This window comes from Narcine bancroftii, chromosome 9, assembly GCF_036971445.1.
Source record: "Narcine bancroftii isolate sNarBan1 chromosome 9, sNarBan1.hap1, whole genome shotgun sequence".
In the NCBI taxonomy this organism is placed as follows: Eukaryota; Metazoa; Chordata; class Chondrichthyes; order Torpediniformes; family Narcinidae; genus Narcine; species Narcine bancroftii.
Genome location: NC_091477.1, coordinates 88,966,966 through 88,991,575, shown reverse-complemented (window position 1 = coordinate 88,991,575; position 24,610 = coordinate 88,966,966). Strand labels below are relative to the sequence as shown.

General features: G+C 41.3%; 1 protein-coding gene across 2 annotated transcripts in view; it reads right to left on the bottom strand.

Annotated features, from left to right (window-relative positions):
* The window catches only part of schip1 (schwannomin interacting protein 1), a 547,841-nt gene extending 525,207 nt beyond the window's left edge, over window positions 1–22,634 (bottom strand). The window contains exons 1-3 of one of the 2 annotated variants that reach the window (XM_069896763.1): window positions 22,540–22,634; window positions 7,430–7,494; window positions 6,223–6,303 (exon numbers count right to left, since the gene is read on the bottom strand). In XM_069896763.1, coding sequence (XP_069752864.1) covers window positions 6,223–6,303; window positions 7,430–7,494; window positions 22,540–22,545 — 152 coding nt within the window. In that variant the 5' untranslated portion in view covers window positions 22,546–22,634. The remainder of the gene's footprint in view (window positions 1–6,222; window positions 6,304–7,429; window positions 7,495–22,539) is intronic. The other variant, XM_069896764.1, reaches the window with a different exon arrangement.
* Window positions 22,635–24,610: the final 1,976 nt, after the last annotated feature.

Here is a 24,610-nt window from a genome sequence, read left to right as displayed (position 1 = left end):
GCAGAGATTAGCACTGTATTTACCCCTTGCGCAAGTATACTCACTCTCTCTGCCTCATGGTCCAAGCCCGAACATTGCTCCATGCCAGGTCGTAACTGTGGATGTCACTGGAAAGGTCATGGGTAAGGTGTGCACTATACTGAAGCTGAGCAGTAGTTCAATACTTGTAGTAGAGCTGTTTCCCTGTTGATCAGGGAACTGGGAGCGCATGTAAGAGTCCCTGTTTATAGTGTGAGAGTGGGGTCGAATATCAGTTTACCATTGTCGGAGTCGAGCTGATGTCCAAGGTCAACATCTTAAGTGAAACAGTGTGGGTAGTGGTGATCTGAGTCCGGTGTATGTTTCCTGTTGTCAGAGTATAACTGATGTCCTAGGTGAATATCTCTATTATCGCGAACGCGAATTAGTAATTGAGTACCGTTTAACGTTCTCCCATTTGTTTCTCGTGTGTTAATAAAAGTTACACGTGATTTTAACACTTGTGTCCAGACTCATCTCTCTGAACAGATTAGTCAGGGGCTAGCTCCAGTAGAGCGCACCAGAGGGGATGCTGATCCAGGTCGGAGTGGTCATCTATAGGGCTTCCCCTGCAATGCTCTCTCCAGAGAGCACACGTCTCTGTGAGACACCAGCAGGGTTATGTGACTGAACTTCCCTCAGCCCTGAAAACTTGAGCAGGAGTTCTCTGCTCCATGTACTCCGATCCCTCCAGGAGGGTAATGACTTCACAGACCACCATCCTGGTTGTCAGTCCCATGAGGGGTAAGACCACCTCTATATGGCCGGGGCATGCGTCGGTGACCTTTATGCTTCCTGGGAGGTGGTGCTCGTGGGTGCCCCCCTAGATACGCACGATCAGTGCCCACTCCCTAACAACCTGTGTCCCCACACCAACGGTGTGCCATTATAGCCGGTCATCTTGGCCCCATTCTGGGAGGGCAGGGAACCTGGCCTGGTCCACAGTAACCACCTGTTCTGACAGTGTGGTGCCATCAATGACTCTGTTGGTCAGACAGACCACCAGGGCACTTGCTTCACAATGAGAGAGAAAGGAATTGGGAGCCCCCTCATCTCCCAATTGAAGCAGTGGCATAACTAAGTGTTTGTCTGGCCACTGGTGTTATTGCTCCCCTTGCATGGTTAGCCCCTTAGCAGAACTCCATTATCTCACAGTAACCACTTACGTGGCCACCCGAGTTACGTCCATTTTTGGCTACCTCCCCACTTTGGAGGGTCAGTGGGGTGCCCTTGTGGCAGTCCTGGGACTGCATGGTCATTGGTTGGGCTTGCAAAAGCTTGGGTACACAGGGAGAAGGAAATGTGTCATGGGACTCAGTTTCCTCAGGGTTATCACCATCCCCCAAACACGTGTTGATCCCCTGCCCCCACTACACAATGGTTTGAACTTTTCCTGAGTCAAGCTTGACCAGTGAACTGCTTCCATCTGCTGTGTTCAATCAGCTTGAAGGCTGCCTTCATGGTTTTAATTTCTAAGTTGATCGGTCACTTGTCCTTTACCAATCTGCACTGCCTCCTGCAGTTCACAACAGAATCCCTGAAACATGACTATCTCCCAATCTTTCTGAGCACCTTGATTAGTTAACTTCGACCTGATATCCCACTGACACTGAAGCAGGGCTTCCCTTGGCCCTGGGAAACCCTAGTAACTCCAGATGGGAGACCACACGGTGCCCTTTCTTCTCTCCGTGGGGGTCCAACGTGTTGATGGCTCGCCAGCCTTGGCGCCAAACAGCTAAACCCCTAACGGTCATCCCACCCTGGGTCCCTTCCATATATGTGGGTCACTTCATGCTGCCCCCTGTTGGTTATCAGGAACACAATCACACATGCACCCAACAGGACGAACATGCACACATATGGTTAAAACTCTAAGTGTGTCCAGCTGTGACTCATTGAACTGTGCTCGCAGTGCCAATTGTGGTCTTGAGAAGAGTATCAGCTTCGGGACATTCACCTGAGAACTTAGTTTTTTTCCGACCCCGCTCACATGCTGTTTGATTCTAGCGACAATATAGACGTTGATCTCGAACATCAGTTGGACTCCAACAGTATAGCTATATTCGACCCTGCTCACACACTATAAACAGGGACTCTTACACATGCTCCCTGTACCCTGATCATGGGTGTACAGTTCTACTGCAAGTACAGATAGACACCAACTTACAATGTCCCAACTTACGATATTTCGAAGATACGAAGGTCATACTAACTCCCCTCTCCCAGCTGAGCTTTAAACTTGTCTGGTTGTACATGCAACATTTTTTCCCTTCTGCACACTCTCTGTGAACCTGGAAATACACCACTCTCCCTTAACTCCGAATCACCCAGCACTGGGTGTGCGTTCTCCACTGGTCTGCAGTGAGCCAAGGGGGAAGATCAGCTCAGCCTTGTCGGGGACCCCCGTTGTCAGACTTGCCTCAGGATGAAGGAAAGCTTCCTGGGGCTGTCCCAGTAGGAAAACCCTGGCTCTTGGGGCCCTGCCAGTCCGCACTCGCTGCAGTAATCAGCCCATCCATGCATTAGCGCTCTGGCCTGGCTCCCCAGTACATGGAGCCACTCCCTGGGGGACCCATCAGCACTCACCATCCAGGTACACACAAGGCATTGACCTGGACATTTCAGTGACCTCTGCCTCAGCTTAGATCCCTTGGGCACTCAATGTTTGTTGGTTTGATGCTGGCGACTGGTTTTTATGGGGGTGCGAGTGGTGGGGAAGCTGCAAAACTGAACCAGGAGGAGGCAGCAGGGAGTGGGTTAGGTGTAGACGGCAGCGGGCTTAGTCAGCGGCTGTGAGGGCTGATCTGCACCCGTCCCTTTCCCTCGCAGCACAGCCCCAACCATTGCCCAACACCCAACGTTCTCTGCACGGCTCATCCGCCCTCGCTGTTGGTCTCTGCTCCACTCCACTCGGTTGTTCCCTTCTCACCCAGATCCCACGTCTTGGGGAGATTGTCTCGTGTAAACATGAAAGCAAATCTCTGGTGAGGGTAACACACTCAGAAAGTTACAGTGTCCAAATATGCCGCAGCCCAGGGAGTGGCTCCGTGTGCAGAGGAGGGCTGGAGAGCCACCGCATGGGGTCAGATTAGTTTGTCTCTTTTTGATCTGTACAGATATCGACTAATGATATTTTTGACTTACGATGGAAGTGACGGACGGAACCCCATCGTAAGTCGGAGTTCCATGTATCGAACTATCGCAATACTACAGCTCAGCTTCAGGGTAGTGCACACCTTACCTGCAACCCTTCCAGTGCCATTCACAGTAACAACCTAGCATGGAGTGAGTTCTAGAACTTTGACCCAGAAACAGAAGGAACAGTGATGCACTTCCAAATCATGATGGTGTATGGACTAGAGGGCAACTTCCAGATGGTGTGTTCCCATCAATAGTTGTGGATGGGGTGCCTATTGAGTTGGCAGATGTGTGCTGTCTGGTGTCAAGCTTCTTGAATGTTTAAGGAACACTCATCTTGCTAAGTGGAGAATATCCTATCACATTCCTGATGAAATTTGAAGATGGGGAGTGAGGAGACAAGCTACTTGCCACAGGATTCCTAGCTTTTGACCTGGCTCTTGAAGCTGCAATTTGTACATGGATGTACCATACAAAATACTGGTAGTTTGGAAATCTGAGATGGTCATGCATTCACTTTTATTGGATGTTATCATTGCCTGGCACTGGTACAGTCACGACCATGAGGAGAGGAAAGTAAATTTGCTCTCTTTATTTGGATTAACATGACTGTAGACATACTACTGTGATCAACTCAGACTGCACCCTTAGATCATGGGTGGATGCTAAATATGCACATTCATGCCTGCAATGTCCATACTCCATAAACAAAGATAAAAACAGCTCCAGATATTTTTAAGAGCTCATCAATACTAAATGCCACAAATAACAGAAAATAGGTTTTTGCACACATGACCTTTTCACAAATATGTTCATACGATTTGACATTTACAACTGACATGGCTGTGTGGGCATTATTATTTTTCAATTTGATTTTATACAGATTAATTAGGCATCATAATTCCAGAAGTTAAAATTCCTGTGATTTTTTTTTCAGGCTTTCTCTCAATAACCACTAGACTGGTTGTCACCATTTCAACCCATCTGATTAAAGAAACAGATGTCTAGTTTTAACACTGTATTTATTTTTAAATGGCATATGTACAACAAATTGAATGGAATTATCATAAAATATTCTTCACTGGGGGGATAAATAAAAACAAAATAGTGCCAAAATCTGCAATTGGAGGATGAATACTTGGAAGAGAGGATGGATCCCCTCAGTACTGGTAGCAAGCTTGAAACTCTGGGCCTTTGTTCCTCCCTCTGCAAATGGATCCTTGAAATCCTTATTGGAAGACCACAGTCAATGTGGATCAATAACAACATCTCCTCTTTACTGACAACTGATACACAGGCGCACCTCAAGGATGTGTGCTTAGCCCACTGCTCTATTCTCTCTAAACCCATGACTGTATGGCTAGGCACAATTCAAATGCCATCCACAAATTTGCCAATGACACCACAATTATCAGCAGAATCACACATGGCAATGAAGAAGCATACAGGAGAGAGATAGGTCAGCTAGTTGAGTGATGTCACAGCACCAAATGCACTCAATGTCAATAAAACTAAGGAATTAATTGTGGACCAGGAAGGGGAAGCCAGGAGAACACAAACCAGAGGTCAACAGTAGGGAGGGTAAGAAACTTCAGATTCCTGGGTATCAGCATCTCTGAAGACCTATGCTGGGACCTTGAAGAAGGCATGCAAGCAGTTATATTTTGTTCGGAGTTTGGGGAGATTTAGAATGTCACCAAAGACTCTTGCAAATTTCTACAGGTGAACCATGGAGAGCATTCTGTCTGGTTGCATCACTGTTTGATATGGAGATGCCAATGCACAGGAAAGGAACAGGCTACAGAGGAATGAATGTAAATTCAGCCAGCGACATCATAGGCTTTGGTCTTCACTTTGTTAAGGACATCTTTAAGAGACCGTGCCTCAAGAAAGGGGTTTTCATCATCAAGGACCTTCACCACCCAGATCATGTCCTTTTCTCATTCCTGCCATTAGGAAGGAGGTACAGGAGCCTTAACATTACAAAAACAGCTTCTTCCTCTTCACTGTCAGGTTTCTGAAGAGACAATAAACCTAAGAACACTGGCTCAATTTTTATTCTTTTTTTGCACTAGTTATTTATTTTTTTTACAACTTGTATTTATGGAATTGTAATTTATAATAATTTTGCACCTTGTCTTGTACAATACTGCTGCCACAAAACAACAAATTTCATGACACTTCCTCATGACAATAAACCTGATTCTGAAGCAAGGAGGATAGAATTAAAGGGTCCGTGATTCAGACTTGGCAAGGAGTTGGATAAAAGAATGAAGTTTATTGATCAGAAATCAGGAAATATTTTGTGTAAGAACGTATGTTTGCACATGTTCACATCATTTTTCTTGCCTCATTTCAAATTATAAAAGTTCATTCTGATCAATAAATAAACAGCCTGTCAATAGAATTTTTTTCAAAGATTTATTTACTTAATTAATTTTCAATAAAAACTCTCAGTTTTAAAACACCATAATTAGACAGGGCTTGATTTTAAATGGCTTTAGTTTAAATAATTTGTACCTAAATATAGTATCCATGATGCACAAAGGACACAGCCATGAGGAATATTTGATTATTTATATACAATGTAAACACAACTTTAGGAATCATGTCAATTCGAGTTTCAACACTCACAGAGATCTAATAGCTCACAAGCAGTAGTATGATTTGACGGTAATGTGTGAATGAAGATTTTTCGTTTTCTGTAACAACTGGGGCAGTACCGTTAGAGTAGCAGTTAGCGTAATGCTGTGACTGCACCAGCGATCAGGACAGGGTTTTGAATCCCACACTGTCTGAAAGGTGTTGGTACATTCTCCCCACGTATGCATGGGTTTTCCCTGGGGGTTCCTGTTTCCTCCCATTGTTCAAACCGTACCAGAGTTGTAGGTTAATCCTGAGTAAATTGCGTTGCATGGGCTTGTGGGATGAAATGGCCTGTTACCATGCTGTATGTCTAAATTTAAATTTAACTTTTAACAATTTTTTAACTTAGATTGACAAAAATTATAAATTTTTTTGGAACATTGAAACAAATCATTATAATTATTCTCACGTACTACTTACATTTTTGCTTTTGATTCAGGTACTCCTCTGCTGATATGACATTTTTCAATCTTATTTCCAAACTCAATTGGAAGTTCATGGCTGGTAAAGAAAATCATATTCTTATTTCCAACTCTGAAACAATAAATTCTCTGCACTTGATAATGTTATTACAGATTTTGTGATCTTTGATAAACTGATTCCTCTCAAAATGTGCAATTGTACTGGAATACAAACCAAGGACAATGATCATTCAAGAACTTTGTCCATGTAAATCACACTCCAAGTGACTGCATTAGCTTGGATGATGAGAAACATCACTGCTCACCCTAATTGGGTCTTTCCCTGAAATTCAATCCACATACTTCCAAGCAGACATTTCTAGCCTTGACACTGTTCTCATAAGAGTTGGAATACCTACATTCCAATGATCATGCATACATAATGCATATTTGTATGAGTTTTAATCTCCAGCCCCTTGTCCTCCCACCACTGGACTTCAACTGGACCACGTAGCTGATGTAGAAAAATAAAACGAGATCTAAATGAGGCCAAATGTCATTGGACAGCAGTTGAACAGTTATGGTTCTCCTTCCCCAGTCCCCTTTTCAAAGCAAGTCAGAGGCTAACTGGAAACAGATTTATCCTCTGAACAAATGATACAAATCATGACCCAAAGTAACTTCTGTCAACTAAACTGCACTACCATCAGAGATTTTGTTTTCCAACACAACATTCAACAGCATCCCATACTTCACAAAATTAAATGTGACACCTACTTCTATCATTATTATTTTTTTAATATTTTGGTTCTCACAGACTTACAAAATCCAATAAGCAAAGCCATTCATGTACATATGCATACGCAAAGTTCGTATTTATCCCAATCCACCCCCTCCAGTGAATATTAAGTAGTGTGAGTTTCTCATTTGATTAACCTGTTGATTTAGTTTGTTAATCTCACTCTTTTAAAAATTTATACATCTTTCCATTTTATTACATTGATTTTTTTTCTGTTCACATTCATGCTCCTATTTTTTTTCCCCTCGGATGTACAGTCAAATCAAAAAAACAGCTGCACTTAACCTCCATTCGAGGGTTGGATTTGACTGGCATCCTTTCCTCCACAATTTTAAAGGATTTCCAATAAATATTTTTTGCGCATTTTCTTCATGCTTTGCTTAATTTTCACATTTACTGAGGTAAATTTAGTGGGTAACCTACTCACTTTTGAACAACGTAGTTTGCATCATGTACTTGATCCAGTGTATTCTCCAACCTGTTCAATTCCTCCTACAATTGAAACAAAAAAAGCCTTAAACTAAATATTATTTCAGCTAATATCAGTGAGCACATTCAAATTCTACCTGCCCTTTCCATTTTCGATGATCTGTCCAATGCACTGCCTGCCAATTTATAAATCAGATAGGCAACATTTTGCAGAGTGATGTCCATACAATCTGATGGGCAGGAATCATTAGTCCATTTTAATTGCAGATAAACAAGTATTTCTGAATTGTGCCAGTTTCTGTGGACGCAAATTTCGTCCAGCTATCTTGGAAGACAGATTTAGCAGCAGCTGAGAATTCCACATGGATGAGTTTTGAGCAGTTTTTTGAAAGACCTAAACATAATTTTGACATCGCTGCATATGTGCAAATCTCACATGAATAATTGTGGCAAAATTGCAGCTATGATTTTGCCAGCCTGTCTGAGATTATCACTAACATCAACAGATGTTCTGTGGCAGGATAGCAATACTAAAAAGCCAATTACCAGTTTATATAAGCAGGCTGACAGCTCAGTCTGTCAGTGGACTGGCAGCTGAATGGCATGCTGGACATTGACAGCAGTAGTTGACATCACTTTCTCCATACCATTTTCCATCTAAGATAGTGTACAAAAATCTTTTTTTCCATGAGTCACAGGTTCCGCAAATTCAAAATGATATTGAGTTTATTTAAAGTAATTAATTTGGGTGGCACAGTTGGTGGAGCGGTTAGCACAATACTGTTACGGTGCAGGCAACCTGGGTTCAGTAAGGAGATTGTATGTTCTCCCCATGTCTGCATAGGTTTTTCCTGGGGGTTCCGGTGTCCTCCCACCCTTCCAAACATACAAGGGATGTGTTAATTGGGTGGCACAGGCTTATGGGTCAAAAGGGCCTGTTACCATGCTGTCTGTCTAAATCTAAATTTCATTCAAGGAACTTCATAGTAAAGAGACAATGGAAAGTGTTAGACCAGATGAACACTTAACAATTTACAGTGGATTTCAACATTTTGGACTTTTACAGTGGATTTTTAATCCTGACATGGTCTCACAAGATGATGTACTTTCTCACAATATTTGACATTTTTGATTAATCCAATTCATACAAATCCCAAGTTCAGCTACACTGCTTTGCTCACACGGAGGATTTCCAGAAAACAGTACACAAGTAAGTCAAGAGCTTCCCAATGGAAATTGAACCATAATGACCCTGAAATGGGCTTACGGAGAACAATTCTCAAGACAGGTGATAATGCAAAATTTGACAACATGGTAAATAGTGAGCAAGACAGCAATAACTCCCAGGAATGTGTCAACTGATGAATTGGCAAGACATACAGCAGAAATAAGTTTATGCAAATAAGCATTAGGTGAGGCATTTTTTGGAGAAAGAACAGTAAATCTGATAAGCCAGCATGTACATTGGTGATGGCAGACTGACAGCTTGTCCATAAATATCGCAATGCTTTAATTATTGAATATTACAAAGTATGATAACACATTTTTCCATAAAATCAGTTAAGTTAAAAGGAAGAACAGGGTTAAGTTAAAAGGAAGAACAGGAACCAGGCCATGATCAGCAGAAAGAGCAAGGCCCTCGTGTGTATCAAGTAAAAGACAGGAACCTGGATCCTGGCAAGTTGAAAGGAGGTCCAGCAAAAGTCACCAGGTGAGCCAGATGTCAAATTATTGGAATTACTGAATAGGTGAATAGCTGGTTTAGGGAATTTTACTGTATCATATAAATGGTACAGTTTGAGCAGGGTGCAAGAGCAGGAGGATGTGAGGATATAAGGATATAGCATTCATGGCAGAGTTCTGAAAATCTGTGCCAACCAATTAGCTGGAGCATTCACAAACATTTCACTATCTCATTGTGGCAGTCAGAAGGTCCAACCTGCTTCAAAAAGGCATCCCAGTGACCAAGAAGAGCAGTAGCAGTCACATCTATTGTAATGAAATTCTTTGAAAGGTTGCTTATGGCCAGAACTAACATGTACCTAAGCAAAGGACTGGACCCACTGCAATTTCCCTATCGTAACTACTGCTCCACAGCACGTGCAACATCACTGGCTCTCCACTCAGCTCTGGATAACCTCGAAAACAGCACTCATCCATACTGCTACCCTTCATTGACTACAGCCCATCCTTCAACAGAATTATTTCAACACCATATGGTCAACAGTTCCAAACCCTGGTCTTCTGCATCCACTTCTGCAACTAAATCCTTGACTTCCTCATCGGAAGACCACAGTCAGTACGAATTGGAAACAACATCTCCTCCTCATTATCAACACAAGAGTACCTCAAGAATGCTTGCTTAGCCCACTGCTCTACTCACTATACACTCATAACTATGTTGCCAGGCATAATTCCAATGCCCATGACACACAGTTGTTGGCAGAATCATAAAAGGTCATGAGGAAGCGTACAGGAGGGAGATAGATCAGCTGGTTGAATGTTGTCACACCAACAACCCTGCACTCTACATTAACAAAACCAAGGAGATGAATGTGGACCAGGAGGAAGTCAGCAGTACACAGTCCAATCCTCATTGAGAGCTCAGTAGTGGAGAGAGTCAAAAACTTCAAATTCCTGGGTGTCAATATCTCAAGAGAATCTGAGCCTATATATCTATGCAATCACAAAGAAGGCTCACCAGTGGCTAAACTTTGTGAGATTTGGTATGACACCAACACTCAGGAGAGCATTCTGGCTGGTTGCATCACTCTCTGGTATGCAGGTAGCAATGCTCAGGACAAGAAAAAACTGCAGAGGGCTGTTAACCTGGTCTGTGACATCATGGGCACCAGACTTCATTCCATTGAGGACAACTACAAGAGGCAATGTCAAGAAAAAATCCTCTTTTGTCAAGGCCCTCCACTATCCAGGCCGTGCCCACTTCATTCTGTACCAACAGGAAAAAAATACTTGAGCCTAAAGATGAGCCTAAAGCAGCACAAAGACAGCTTCTTCCCCACTGCCATCAGATTCCTGAATAGACAAGGAACCACAGACACTGCCAGACTTTGACTTTTCATGCACTATTTTTATTTATTTTTGTAAGATTGTTTATATTAATGTTTACACTATGATGCTGGTGCAAAACAACGAATTTTGAGTGTTCATGACAATAAATTCAGATTCTGATATCCACAAAAGTTGAAGGCAGGCTAAATCAATGATTTTGAAAATGCCATGCTTGCCTTTGCACATAGTGGCAGTGAAAACAAAAGCAAAATTTCAGACAAAATGCTTCTATCTTGCTCAGCAATGATATCAGTGCTGGACTTTGAAAAGACCATCAAGTCTCTAGATTGGGTAAACATAAGTATGCCAGGGTATGCCAAAGATAATAGATATCAGAAAGAAGAATTTGGAAAAATTAAGGATGTTCTCCTTTCAGCCAGAAGAACCTCATGGATATACATAGAAAATTAGGAGATATGATTTCATCTGGTTAATAACCAGAAGGTTGAGATTTTAAATTAGCAAGAGGAGTACAAAAGCAAACTCTTTCAAACAAAGAGTTATTTATGATTTGGAGAACTTGCAGTTCTCCCATTATGCAGGAATTAACAAATGGAAATCAGACTTTCTGGAACTGATTTGTGGGGCAATGGGAAAATGCTGGGGTGAAAGATCACTCTGGACTACTCTCTCGAGATTTTCTCTGCTCTGTTTCCACAATATTTAAAAAAAAACGACCTGGCTTTGGTGTTTCCAAAATGAATTGGCAGCTTTTCCACTCTAAAATGAAAGACTATAATTTCAGCTGTCAAAGCTCTAGGCTGGGCATTCCAGAGGTATTTTTTGGGATGGGGCTTCTTGAGGTCATCACAGGAGTCCTTGATACAGCTATTTATGCAACACTGCTGGGGTCTGGGTCACCTTAGACCAAGCAAGGCTCTCCACACCCAAATCAGTAACATGTATGTGGAGGGAAAAACCATCAATGATTTGGATTCTACTCAGTAACGTTCAGCCAATGAGTTCAATCACATTAGCTTTGTAGGAATAACAAAGTGAAATTAAGTTTATTTTATGGGGGTCTGTTGATAATTGGATATGCGTAATCACAATCCAAAATTATTAATATACTTTAGTGCTGAATGACACCATTCTCAGATTCACGTGAAAAGGATAGCAGAAACGCGTAGTATAAACTTTTAAAATGTTTTAAATGGTGCACAATTAGCATAGCGTTAGCAGAATGGTGTTACTGGGCCAGCGATTAGGACTGGGGTTCAAATCCTGTGCTGTCTGTAAGGAGTTTGTGCGTTCTCTCTGTGACTGCATGGGTTTTCCCCGGGAGGTCTGGTTTCCTCTCACTGTTCAAAATGTACCGGGAGTTGTAGGTCAATTGGGTGGAATTGAGCAGCAGGGGCCATGCTGGCTTATCAGGTCTACTTTTTTTTTTAATTATGGACCTCATAAATTAGAAGAAAAATCTATATGAATTCTTTGCTGTTTGCACACACTAAATTATTTTTGATTCCCTGCCTCCAACATTGACTCACAAGAAAAAAAGTAAAACAAATGACATGACTGAATGCTGAATGTAGTTGCAGCTTGTTTGGATCTTATAGAAACAAATAAACTGCTGGAAATAACATCATAAATTGTGGAAATTAAACTGGAATTGGGCCAATATACATGTTTACGCTGATTTACAATGCTTAAATCTGCTGAGATGCAGAAATCTATAACTGATATAATGGCTTCATTGATCTGAGCAATATGTAGTCACAAATTACATAATTTAAGTTTTTTTTTATTTCTGAATGCTTTTTTAACGAAAATGACAAGGCAGATGATGTTCACATCTGCGCTGGTCCCACCATAGCACTCAAGTTCTGTGGGCTGGCAGGTATTATTGTACCAGAGGCTTGCCTGCCACAATTTATTCATAAGACAATGAAGGTCATGATCAGCCACCTGACTTTAGATACTGAGTCCTGTGGCGTCATCCCAGACACATTGATGGCTTTTTAACAGATCATAGTTGTCAATGGTCTTTGAACTGCAGGGACCTCACAATTAATTTTAAATAGTTGTTAAAATAGAAAAATAAGAGAAACCGAAATATGTTTAGATATTTCAGAGAGCTAGCAAAATAAATAACTTGGGTCCTATGTGGAGCTAACGAGATAGATGTCAAATGCATTTAGCAAATTTTATTGACAACAAATGTTGCTCGAGATGGCCACTTTGGAGCATCCAGTCTATGCCAGCAATCCCATTTCCCACTGATTTTCCATGAAAACTATTTTCTCCATGCTCCCATCAAATTGCCAGGTTCACCTCCAGTTTAAATTCCATATGGAATATTTTGGAGGATCAAGAACCAAGAAACCATAATTCAACACTCCCGGGCAATTTAAAGCAACCAAGTAATCTACTCTCTGTCACATCTTTAGGCTGTGGGATGAAACCAGACCAGCAAGAGAAAACTGATGACCTTGTGTGAAATCTCTGCAGACAGCAGAGGTCAGAATGGAATGTGGATCACAAGAGAGGGCATCAAGGAGTAGAAGAGCTTCAGAGAGACAGAATCTTTTTCAAGCTTAACCATGTCTTTTCTTCTCAAAGCTTCTGCGTTGTTTGAGTCATATGCTGGTAAATTCAAAATACTGCCTGAAAGCATGTCTGGCATCCTGTTTGAGAAACTTTCTATGCTCACAAGCATATTTATTTAGTTTGAACCCTTCAGAAAGAACACTCTGAAACCTTTCTCTGTAGAGATTGTCTACATGAAGGATTTGCTTCCAAAAGATATCTCATGAAGTGCAGGAAATTTATTTGGATATTTTCCCCAATCATGTAACCTCATTGCTGCTCCATAGTTCCAATGAAACTTTTTTCCCACTGATAACACTTTCAAGCAAAATATGATCCTATTGGAACTAATGAAATGTTTGACACCCAAGGTGTAAATCAGAATTATGACGACTGATATATAACATTAAAACGTTGTATCAAACAGCTGGCACAGACATCAGCCAAAGGAAGGAAAACAAGAATTGAAGCCTAAATTCTTCAAACGGATGTGCAAAACCCAGATCAAAGGAGAAGGTGCAATGATAATTATTTATGGCATACAGGGTTTTTCATCAATGCTGAAATAAAGATACTGAAGTCAATGAAGAAGCTTGGTAGAGATAATCTCCAATAGTTCTGTTCATTGGATCTCTGGAAAATTGACCTCTTAAATAGTCATTAGAACATGTTGGGTTCAACCCATAGAACAGAAGGGGAGAATAAAAGATATGGATATCTGAATGTGAAAGCAAGGTAACTGTAATCTCTCAACCTCAAGTTATTCCATCACAGAGAAAGGGTTTTTTTTTTGTCCTTGACTGATAAATTGTTGGTCAGGACATTTGCAACAGAAGAGTGGTAATTCAACTAGCTACTCATTGATGATGCAGTAATAGTTCAGGATTGAGTTACTATCCTGCCCCAGCATCCAACCTCCAGCTTGTTCCTGCGAAAGGCACAAGTACAAAAGTCTGGAATATATTAGCATATGTATTGCAGTTCTAAAAATCAGTCTGTTCAAGTTCAGTCAGAGTTAAGGTTATGATTCATTGAATAGCTCCAGTGGGAGTTGGGAAAAAAGCTATTTCTAAATTATATGTGTATCAATATTTAATTGGCAAAATCATCATTTCAGGATGCATTTCTTTTTTTAAATTTTTCACACTATGAACCATATCAATCAAAATACACACAAACATTTCCCTCTTGAATATGGCATTTTCTCCCCTTTTTTCCCCCCTACCTTCCCTCCCTCCTTCCCAACCCCCTCCAAATCCATTAAACGTTCAACATATACAACAAAACCATTAAACAATGTCATCACACAATGAAAATAAGAAAATTGTGTCATCTACCTTTACATACTGGATCAGGTCATTTTGTCTTCTTCCCATTTTATCATTTTAGGGGGAGGAGGTCCGCAGTAGGCCCTCTCTGTTGTGTTCCATGTATGGTTCCCAAATTTGTTCAAATAATGTGACTTTATTTTTTTAATTATATGTTATTTTTTCCAATGGAATACATTTATTCATTTCTATGTACCATTGCTGTATTCTCAGGCTCTCTTCTGATTTCCAGGTTGACATTATACATTTTTTTGCTCCAGCTAAGGCTATCATAATAAATCTTTTTTGCGCTTCATCCAGTTTGAGGCGTAATTCTTTACTTCTTATATTACTTAGAAGAAAGATCTCTGGATTTTTTGGTATGTTGCTTTTTGTGTTTATTTAATACCCGATTTAGATCTTCCCAAAACTTTTCCACTTTCTCACATGCCCAAATTGCATGTACTGTTGTTCCCGTTTCCTTCTTACAGCGAAAACATCTATCTGATAATGCTGCATCCCATTTATTCAATTTTTGGGGCGTGATATATAGCCTACGCAACCAATTATATTGTATCATGCGTAACCTCGTGTTTATTATATTTTTCATAGTTCCAGAGCATAACTTTTCCCATATTTCATTTTTTATCTTTAGGTTTAAATCTTTTTCCCATTTTGTTTGGGTTTATAGCTTATTTCATCATTTTCCTTCTCTTGCAGCTTAATGTAAATGTTTGTTATAAATCTTTTTATTATCGTTGTTTCTGTAATCACATATTCAAAGCTGCTTTCTTCTGGTAATCTCAGTCTGCTTCCCAATTTGTCCTTTAAGTAGGTTTTCAGTTGGTGGTATGCAAACATTGTACCATGAGTTATTCCATTTGTTCAAATGATAATAAATTATTTCCTGAAAAACAATTTTTTATTCTTTTAATTCCTTTTCTCTCCCATTCTCTGAAGGAAAGGTTATCTATTGTGAAAGGGATTAGTTGATTTTGCATCAATAATAATTTTGGTAGTTGGTAATTTGTTTTTTTCCTTTCTACGTGAATCTTCTTCCGTATGTTGAGTAAATTGTCACCAGTTTTTCATCCCACTTATAAAGTATATGTTCTGGTACCTTCTCCCCTATTTTATCTAGCTCTATCTTGCTCCAATCTGGTTTTTCCCTTGTTTGATAAAAATCTGATAGATACCTTAGTTGTGCTGCTTCATTATCATTTTTAAAGTTTGGAAGCTGCAAACCACCTTGTTTGTACCATTCTGTTAATTTATCTAGCGCTATCCTCGGTTTCAACCCTTTCCATAAGAATTTCCTTATTATTCTCTTTAGTTCATTGAAGAATTTCTCTGTTAAGGGAATTGGTAACGATTGAAATAGGTATTGTGTCATTGGGAAGACATTCATTTTAATGCAATTTACCCTCCCTATCAATGTTAGTGGCAATTTTTTCCAATGTTCTAAGTCATCCTGTAACTTCTTCATTAATGACTGATAATTTAATTTGTATAGGTGGCCTAAATTATTATCTAATCTCTTTTCTTTGGCTTGGCTTCACGGACGAAGATTTATGGAGGGGGTAAAAAAGTCCACGTCAGCTGCAGGCACGTTTGTGGCTGACCAGTCCGATGCGGGACAGGCAGACACGATTGCAGCGGTTGCAAGGGAAAATTGGTTGGTTGGGGTTGGGTGTTGGGTTTTTCCTCCTTTGCCTTTTGTCAGTGAGGTGGGCTCTGCGGTCTTCTTCAAAGGAGGCTGCTGCCCGCCAAACTGTGAGGCGCCAAGATGCACAGTTTGAGGCGTTATCAGCCCACTGGCGGTGGTCAATGTGGCAGGCACCAAGAGATTTCTTTAGGCAGTCCTTGTACCTTTTCTTTGGTGCACCTCTGTCACGGTGGCCAGTGGAGAGCTCGCCATATAATACGATCTTGGGAAGGCGATGGTCCTCCATTCTGGAGACGTGACCCATCCAGCGCAGCTGGATCTTCAGCAGCGTGGACTCGATGCTGTCGACCTCTGCCATCTCGAGTACCTCGACGTTAGGGGTGTGAGCGCTCCAATGGATGTTGAGGATGGAGCGGAGACAACGCTGGTGGAAGCGTTCTAGGAGCCGTAGGTGGTGCCGGTAGAGGACCCATGATTCGGAGCCGAACAGGAGTGTGGGTATGACAACGGCTCTGTATACGCTTATCTTTGTGAGGTTTTTCAGTTGGTTGTTTTTCCAGACTCTTTTGTGTAGTCTTCCAAAGGCGCTATTTGCCTTGGCGAGTCTGTTGTCTATCTCATTGTCGATCCTTGCATCTGATGAAATGGTGCAGCCGAGATAGGTAAACTGGTTGACCGTTTTGAGTTTTGTGTGCCCGATGGAGATGTGGGGGGGCTGGTAGTCATGGTGGGGAGCTGGCTGACGGAGGACCTCAGTTTTCTTCAGGCTGACTTCCAGGCCAAACATTTTGGCAGTTTCCGCAAAGCAGGACGTCAAGCGCTGAAGAGCTGGCTCTGAATGGGCAACTAAAGCGGCATCATCTGCAAAGAGTAGTTCACGGACAAGTTTCTCTTGTGTCTTGGTGTGAGCTTGCAGGCGCCTCAGATTGAAGAGACTGCCATCCGTGCGGTACCGGATGTAAACAGCGTCTTCATTGTTGGTGTCTTTCATGGCTTGGTTCAGCATCATGCTGAAGAAGATTGAAAAGAGGGTTGGTGCGAGAACACAGCCTTGCTTCACGCCATTGTTAATGGAGAAGGGTTCAGAGAGCTCATTGCTGTATCTGACCCGACCTTGTTGGTTTTCGTGCAGTTGGATAATCATGTTGAGGAACTTTGGGGGACATCCGATGCGCTCTAGTATTTGCCAAAGCCCTTTCCTGCTCACGGTGTCGAAGGCTTTGGTGAGGTCAACAAAGGTGATGTAGAGTCCTTTGTTTTGTTCTCTGCACTTTTCTTGGAGCTGTCTGAGGGCAAAGACCATGTCAGTGGTTCCTCTGTTTGCGCGAAAGCCGCACTGTGATTCTGGGAGAATATTCTCAGCGACACTAGGTATTATTCTATTTAGTAGAATCCTAGCGAAGATTTTGCCTGCAATGGAGAGCAACGTGATTCCCCTGTAGTTTGAGCAGTCTGATTTCTCGCCTTTGTTTTTGTACAGGGTGATGATGGTGGCATCACGAAGATCCTGAGGCAGTTTACCTTGGTCCCAACAAAGCTTGAAAAACTCATGCAGTTTGGCATGCAGAGTTTTGCCTAGGTATTCTAATACCTAGGTATTGGATTGCTTGTGTTTGCCATTTAAATGGTGATTCTTTTTTAAACTTTGTGAAATCCACATTATTCATTGGCATTGCTTCACTTTTATTTGCATTGATCTTGTACCCCGATATTTCTCCATATTCCTTCAATTTCTTATGTACTTCTTTTATTGATATTTCTGGTTCTGATAAGTATACTATGATGTCATTTGCAAATAAACTGATTTTATATTCCCTCTCCTTTATTTCTATCCCTTTTATTTTATTTTCTGTTCTCATCAGTTCTGCCAATGGTTCTATTGCTAAAGCGAACAGTGAGGGAGATAGTGGACATCCCTGCCTAGTTGACCTACTTAATTTAAATTGGTTTGATACATATCCATTTACTGTCACCTTTGTCAATGGTCCCTTATTTAATGCTTTAATCCAATTAATATATTTTTCTGGTAGGTTGAACATCTGTAATACTTTGAATAAATAATTCCATTTAACCCTGTCAAAGGCTTTCTCTGTGTCTAAAGCAACAGCCACTGTTGGTATCTTATTTCCTGTACTGCATGGATTAAGTTAATGAACTTACAGACATTGTCCATTGTTCATCTTTTCTTAATAAATCCAGTCTGATTTTGTTTTACAATTTTTGGTACAAAGTTGGCCAATCTGTTTGCTAATAGTTTTGCTATTATCTTATAATCTGAATTAAGTCTATATGATGCTGGTGTTAGTGGATCTTACCCCGTCTTTGATATTACTGCAATTATTGCTGTTTTACATGAATCTGGAAAGTTTTGTGTTTCTTCTATCTGGTTCATTACTTCCAGGAGAGGAGGAATTAATAACTCTTTAAATCTTCACTAGGATTCTCCTAAATAGAATAATACCTAGTGTCGCCGAGAATGTTCTCCCAGAATCACAGTGCGGCTTTTGCGCAAACAGAGGAACTATCGACATGGTCTTTGCCCTCAGACAGCTCCAAGAAAAGTGCAGAGAACAAAAAAAAGGACTCTACCAAAAAGGACCTCACCAAAGCCTTCGACACCGTGAGCAGGAAAGGGCTTTGGCAAATACTAGAGCGCCTCGGATGCCCCCAAAGTTCCTCAACATGGATATCCAACTGCACGAAAACCAACAAGGTCGGGTCAGATACAGCAATGAGCTCTCTGAACCCTTCTCCATTAACAATGGCGTGAAGCAAGGCTGCGTTCTCGCACCAACCCTCTTTTCAATCTTCTTCAGCATGATGCTGAACCAAGCCATGAAAGACCTCTTCAATCTGAGGCACCTGCAAACTCACACCAAGACACAAGAGCAACTTGTCCATGAACTACTCTTTGCAGATGATGCCGCTTTAGTTGCCCATTCAGAGCCAGCTCTTCAGCGCTTGACGTCCTGTTTTGCGGAAACTGCCAAAATGTTTGGCCTGGAAGTCAGCCTGAAGAAGACTGAGGTCCTCCATCAGCTAGCTCCCCACCATGACTACCAGCCCCCCCACATCTCCATCGGGCACACAAAACTCAAAACGGTCAACCAGTTTACCTATCTCGGCTGCACCATTTCATCAGATGCAAGGATCGACAACGAGATAGACAACAGACTCGCCAAGGCAAATAGCACCTTTGGAAGACTACACAAAAGAGTCTGGAAAAACAACCAACTGAAAAACCTCACAAGCCTTTAACAATTTATCTCCCAAGAACATATCTATATACTCTGTCACAATGCTATTACAATTAAAATGAAATAAAATTTGAAGACAATGTCATGCTTCAATTGTTTTGTGCATTCAATCAAGCTGAATTGTAGAAATACATTGCATTCAGCTGATAAAATTGCTGCCACAATAGTCTGAAATTTTAAAGACTTAAAAGAAATATTCCCAACAATGCCAACACCACAGACCACATGGCATTTCTAAGAACTAACAAAGGAATAAGTCAAGCTTATTTGTCATCCAGTTGTACTTGTACAACCCAATGAAACAGCGTTCTCCTGCCCACAGTGCAGAACAGTGCAAAATCTCCCACCAGATATAACACACTTACAGAAAATAATATGTACAAGATAGCATCTTACAGGAATTATCAAATACTCCCATCAGAACTATAAAAACTCAACCCCAGAACCACAGAATCATACTTACTTCTGAATAATTATGTCCTAAGAATGGTAGTAGAACTCACAATTGGCAGAAACTGCAGTCTCCGTCAGACTGCGAGACCTTTTCAACAGCCAACACTCACATCTACCATTAACACATCATGTCCGAGACCAGAGGAGCCAACTAATTCAATCACTGCTACACCACCATGACCAGCTTGGGAGTCTCAAACAGCCAGCCAATGGACTATTTAAACTCCATGGAAGTCGCAAGCAGCAGATGCTCTGTCCATTTCGACATCGTGAGAGATTTAAAGAGACATCGCACAAACCATTTCAACTCCACAGGAGTGACCAGCAGCCGACCCACGGGCCATTTAAAGAAGAACCAACCATGTGGATTGGGGCGGGGTTAAGCTGAAATGCCAGGTCCTGAGGCTTCTGCTCCCTACATTGGCCAATGTACAATCCTTGAAAAACAAACTCAATGAACTCCGATTCAGATTATAACATTAGAGAGTGCTGTGTCACCATGTTTCTGTAAAGCATATTCTGGACATTGTCCTACAACGTGAGGGCTAGACCCTCCACTGTACTGACTGGACACTGGTGTCAGAAAAAACCAAGGCAAGTAGAGTTTGTGTCATCAATTCATCTTGGGGCACAAATGTGACAGTTATATCCCAGTCCTTCTCTCCTGACCTGAAACATCTAGCAATCAAGTACTGCTCTTTCTACCTACCAAGGGGGTTCCTGCCATCATCCTTCCCCAGGCTAACATCAAGCTGGCACTGGAGGGACTGAGGACTGTGATTAGCAGCCATGAGGGAGCACATCCTGATGCCTTTCTGATGATTGCAGGGGACTTCAATTAGGGCAACCAGAAAATACCTCCAACAAACTACCACCAACATGTGCAAGACCAGAGGAGTCAACAAACTTGACCACTGCTACATCACCATGAAGAACACTTACTGAGCCATTCCATGACCACAATTCAGCAAGTCTGAACACCTGGCTGTACTTCTACACTCAGCATACAAGCAAAGACTGAGGACCACAACACTCACCAAAAAGGACCTCACCAAAGCCTTCGACACCGTGAGCAGGAAAGGGCTTTGGCAAATACTAGAGCGCCTCGGATGCCCCCACTTCTAAGGAAGTGCAGTTGCAGCGAAGGTGAAAGTAGGACTGAGGGAGGCAGAGGAGCATCTGCAAGACTGCTCTGAATCACTGGACTGGAGCAGAACTCATCCTTAGACTTGAATGATTATGCAGCGTGTCATTATCAAGACCTGTGTGGACAAGTGTGTGCCCAAGCACACATAGTAGGTGTTCCCCAATCAGAAGGCTTGGACGTATCAGAGGATTCACAATCTTCTGAGGATGAGATCAAGGGCATTTAAAGTCAGGGATCCAGATCTCTACAAGAACTTCAGGTACAACCTGAAGGCTATCTCTGAAACAGTGGCAATTCCAGAGGAAAATAGAGGCAGAGACAGATAAATGTCAGCTATGGCAGGGAGTGCAGGCTATTTCAGCCTACAAAATGAGAGCGAACAACATAGATGGCTGTGATGCTTCAGTATCCGATGAGCTGAATACCTTCTAGAGCTCCTGTAAATAGTTGACAGAATGGTGGTTGGCAGTCTTGCCTGCCTCAGTCTTCTAAGGAAGTGCAGTTGCAGTGAAACAAGAATGTGTGCAGATGCTGTGATTATAGTAAATAGACACAAATGACCATAGGATACAAACAGATATATCCAACATTTTAGGTCTGAGCTCTTCATCGAGATATGTTTAAAAAGCAGGCAAGCATCTGAATAAAAAAGGCTAGGGGAGGAGGGAAGGAAGGATAAGGGAAGAAGCATAGGCTAACTGCCTAGAGGTCATCAATGAATATGGATAGGAAGGCAGGAAAGGAAAATTGATGGAGGAGGGGGATAGCTATGCGACTGTAGAGCTAGAGGAAAGGAGACCGAGTGATAGGGAAAGAGGGACAAGGAATGGGGACCAGGAGACATAGGAATTGGAAGTGAGAGAGACGGGGGAGGGCCTTAATGGAAACCAGAGAATTCAGTCTTAATGCCTTCTGGTTGGAGGGTGCCCAGACACAATAAGAGGTGTTGTTCCGCCAATTTACAGGGGATCTCAGTTAGGCAGTGCATGAGACCACGGACAGACATGTCAACGTGGGAATGGGGCAAGGAATTGAAATGGGTTGCCACTGGGAAATCCCTGCTATAAAAGTGGATAGCGGAAAGGTGCTCAATAAAGCAATCTCCCTATCCATGTCCTTGATGTAGAGAAGGCCACAACAGGGACACCAGATGTAGGCGGTGTTTGATGGGATGGGGTGGTGTGTTACTTGACAGCTTATTTCCTCCTTTTGCTGTTTTATTTGCCACAATAATAGGGAACATCGACCTGGTTAGGACACTAACATATCCTCTGGGTTGATGGTATTTCTCCTTTATTTAGATCTGTCCACCCTATGGTGCACATGCTTCTAAAACATGCATGAGAGCTGGGTTCATGCTGCTCAGTTGAATGGGAGCTTGCTGTCAATTTTTGGGGCCTGGCCTTCGAATTTAATTTCCCTCAGTCATCCATATCCTATGATAACTCACTTGACAAGGTGGAGAATTTTAATATTGATGATGTGGCTCCTAAGGTTATGAAAAGTGATCTAAATTTTTCAGTGTCTTACCTAGATCCTGTCTAGAAGTCTCATTGATCAGGGTGTGCTTGTAGAGAAATGTTTCAGTCAAATATTTCGATATTGCCAATTTTTTGCCATGCTTTAGTTAAAGAAAATCAATAACAACTCAAAAGTCCGATTCAGAGCACATTTCACCTGCATATTGTGGGCCGGAGACAGAATTGGGTGTTCTTGGTTCTGGAGTGGAAGAAACAAAGATGAACTAGATTTCTTTTCCTCTTCACGATCAACCCCACATCAGGTGGGAGTTTATTCCAGATGATGTGGCACCCTGCAACAAGATATACGGTATTCACAAGAGGACTGGTGCATTTCAGTTTCATGAAAGATTCACCATGATTTTCTCCACAAGCAAGTTGTCCAACATTTGAGCATCAATAGCATTTCCTGTTTTTACTTCAGATTTCATCAACCTGCATTTTTTTTATTGCTTTTTGCTATGATTCGCTGTTTGTTTTTCAGGAGCCAACGAGCGAGAACTTGATAAGTCTGTAACATACATAAACCCAAGTCTCTGTTCTAAGCCTCTAGCCAATTACAAGATTCTGCATTATTGAGTCAATGCCTCTTGATCTTATACTTATGAACAGCAGAATTAGAGTCAGCACAGTGGTTAACGCAACGCTGTTACAACACCAGAGACCAAGGTTTGAATTCTATGCTGCCTGTAAGGAGTTTGTATGTTCTTCCTGTGTCTGCATGGGTTTCCTCCCACTGTTCAAAACGTACCAGAGGTGCAGCTCAATTGGGTATAGTTGGGCAATACGGGCTCATGCAAGTCTAAATTTACATTTAATAAAAACTGTAATCACAGATCATCTGTGGAAGCTGAGATGTTCAAGTAAAATGTTAGAAAATTGTAATGCTTCATATATGATGGTGATACAAGAATATTTGAGCAAATACTGCAGAACTGAGCTGAGGTGCAAAACCCTCTACTGAAATAGTTATTCCTATATTATGACAGTTAATTCAATCAGTAAATTATTAAGTTGGTGGAGTCAAGGGAATGCATGCAATTGTTGACAAGATTGGAGGAAGAATGGAGTGAATCACAAATATCTGCAGATGTGATTATAGTAAAAGCACAGAAATGCTGTAGGAACTCAGCAGATCTCACAATATGCATAGGATATAAGGATAAATAACCAATATTTTGTGCCTGTCCTTCTTCAGATAGGAGTAAATGATCTATTTGAGATACAGTAAATAATGACAAATCTGCCAGGAGATAGATTGGTGGAGCAAGAAGGTCACGTGATCTGCTGCAGTGTTGGCAATAAGTAAACAGGTGAGAATTTCAACTTGTAATAAGGGGAGGTCAAAGATTTCCATGAATATTTCCATGCAGGTTCTCATGATTCAGCCAGGGACTCGATGTGGCCCAGTCGATTGTGTAGGTACTCTCTCAAGCAGGCCAGTCTAATACCATTAATGTCAAGTATACATTAGTTCAGTTTTATTTTTTACATCAGTTATACCTTACACTACAAAAATTGAACAGAATGAAATCAGCTATATCGGCTCAACGTTTTAGATGTGGTCTAGAGGTGGGGACTTTCCTGCATTCAACATGGTCATGTCCCAAAGTAAGGAAGTTTTGCATGGATTTAGGGAACTTTTTAGAGCAGGTTACATATGTTGCATGTCCACAAAATCGAGATTTATTGTTATGGGGGAATATACAAAGGATAAGACCTAAATTAAAATGATCAATATATCAAGTGGAATTTGTAAAACTGCACAGGCAGAGGCAAGAAAATGCATTGCAATGAGTTGAAAATCAGATTCATATTTGGGGATGGAAGATGGGATGAGGAAATTCAGAGGTGTATTTCTTTAGAGAAAATTACATACAACTTGAGAAATAAATATGGTACTTTTTTTTCAAACATGGCACCTATATATGCAAATATTAGGCATAAATATGTAATTGTCTTTACCTTGAGCTCTGTTGAGATCCTCTAAAAATTTCACTATACAGAAGATTGATTCATGTTTTGTGTGTTTGATCATGTATCTCAGAGGAATGCTTGAAGATTTTCTTTTTAAAAATTTAATATTACTATATTAATGTATTTTTAAATAATTTGTTCATGGGGTGGGGGGGCTATAAATACATGTAATAATTTTTGAACTTTGTTGTAATAACAAAATGTTAAATACATGTATGGAAAATTTAAATAAAATATTCAAAAAAGGCTGA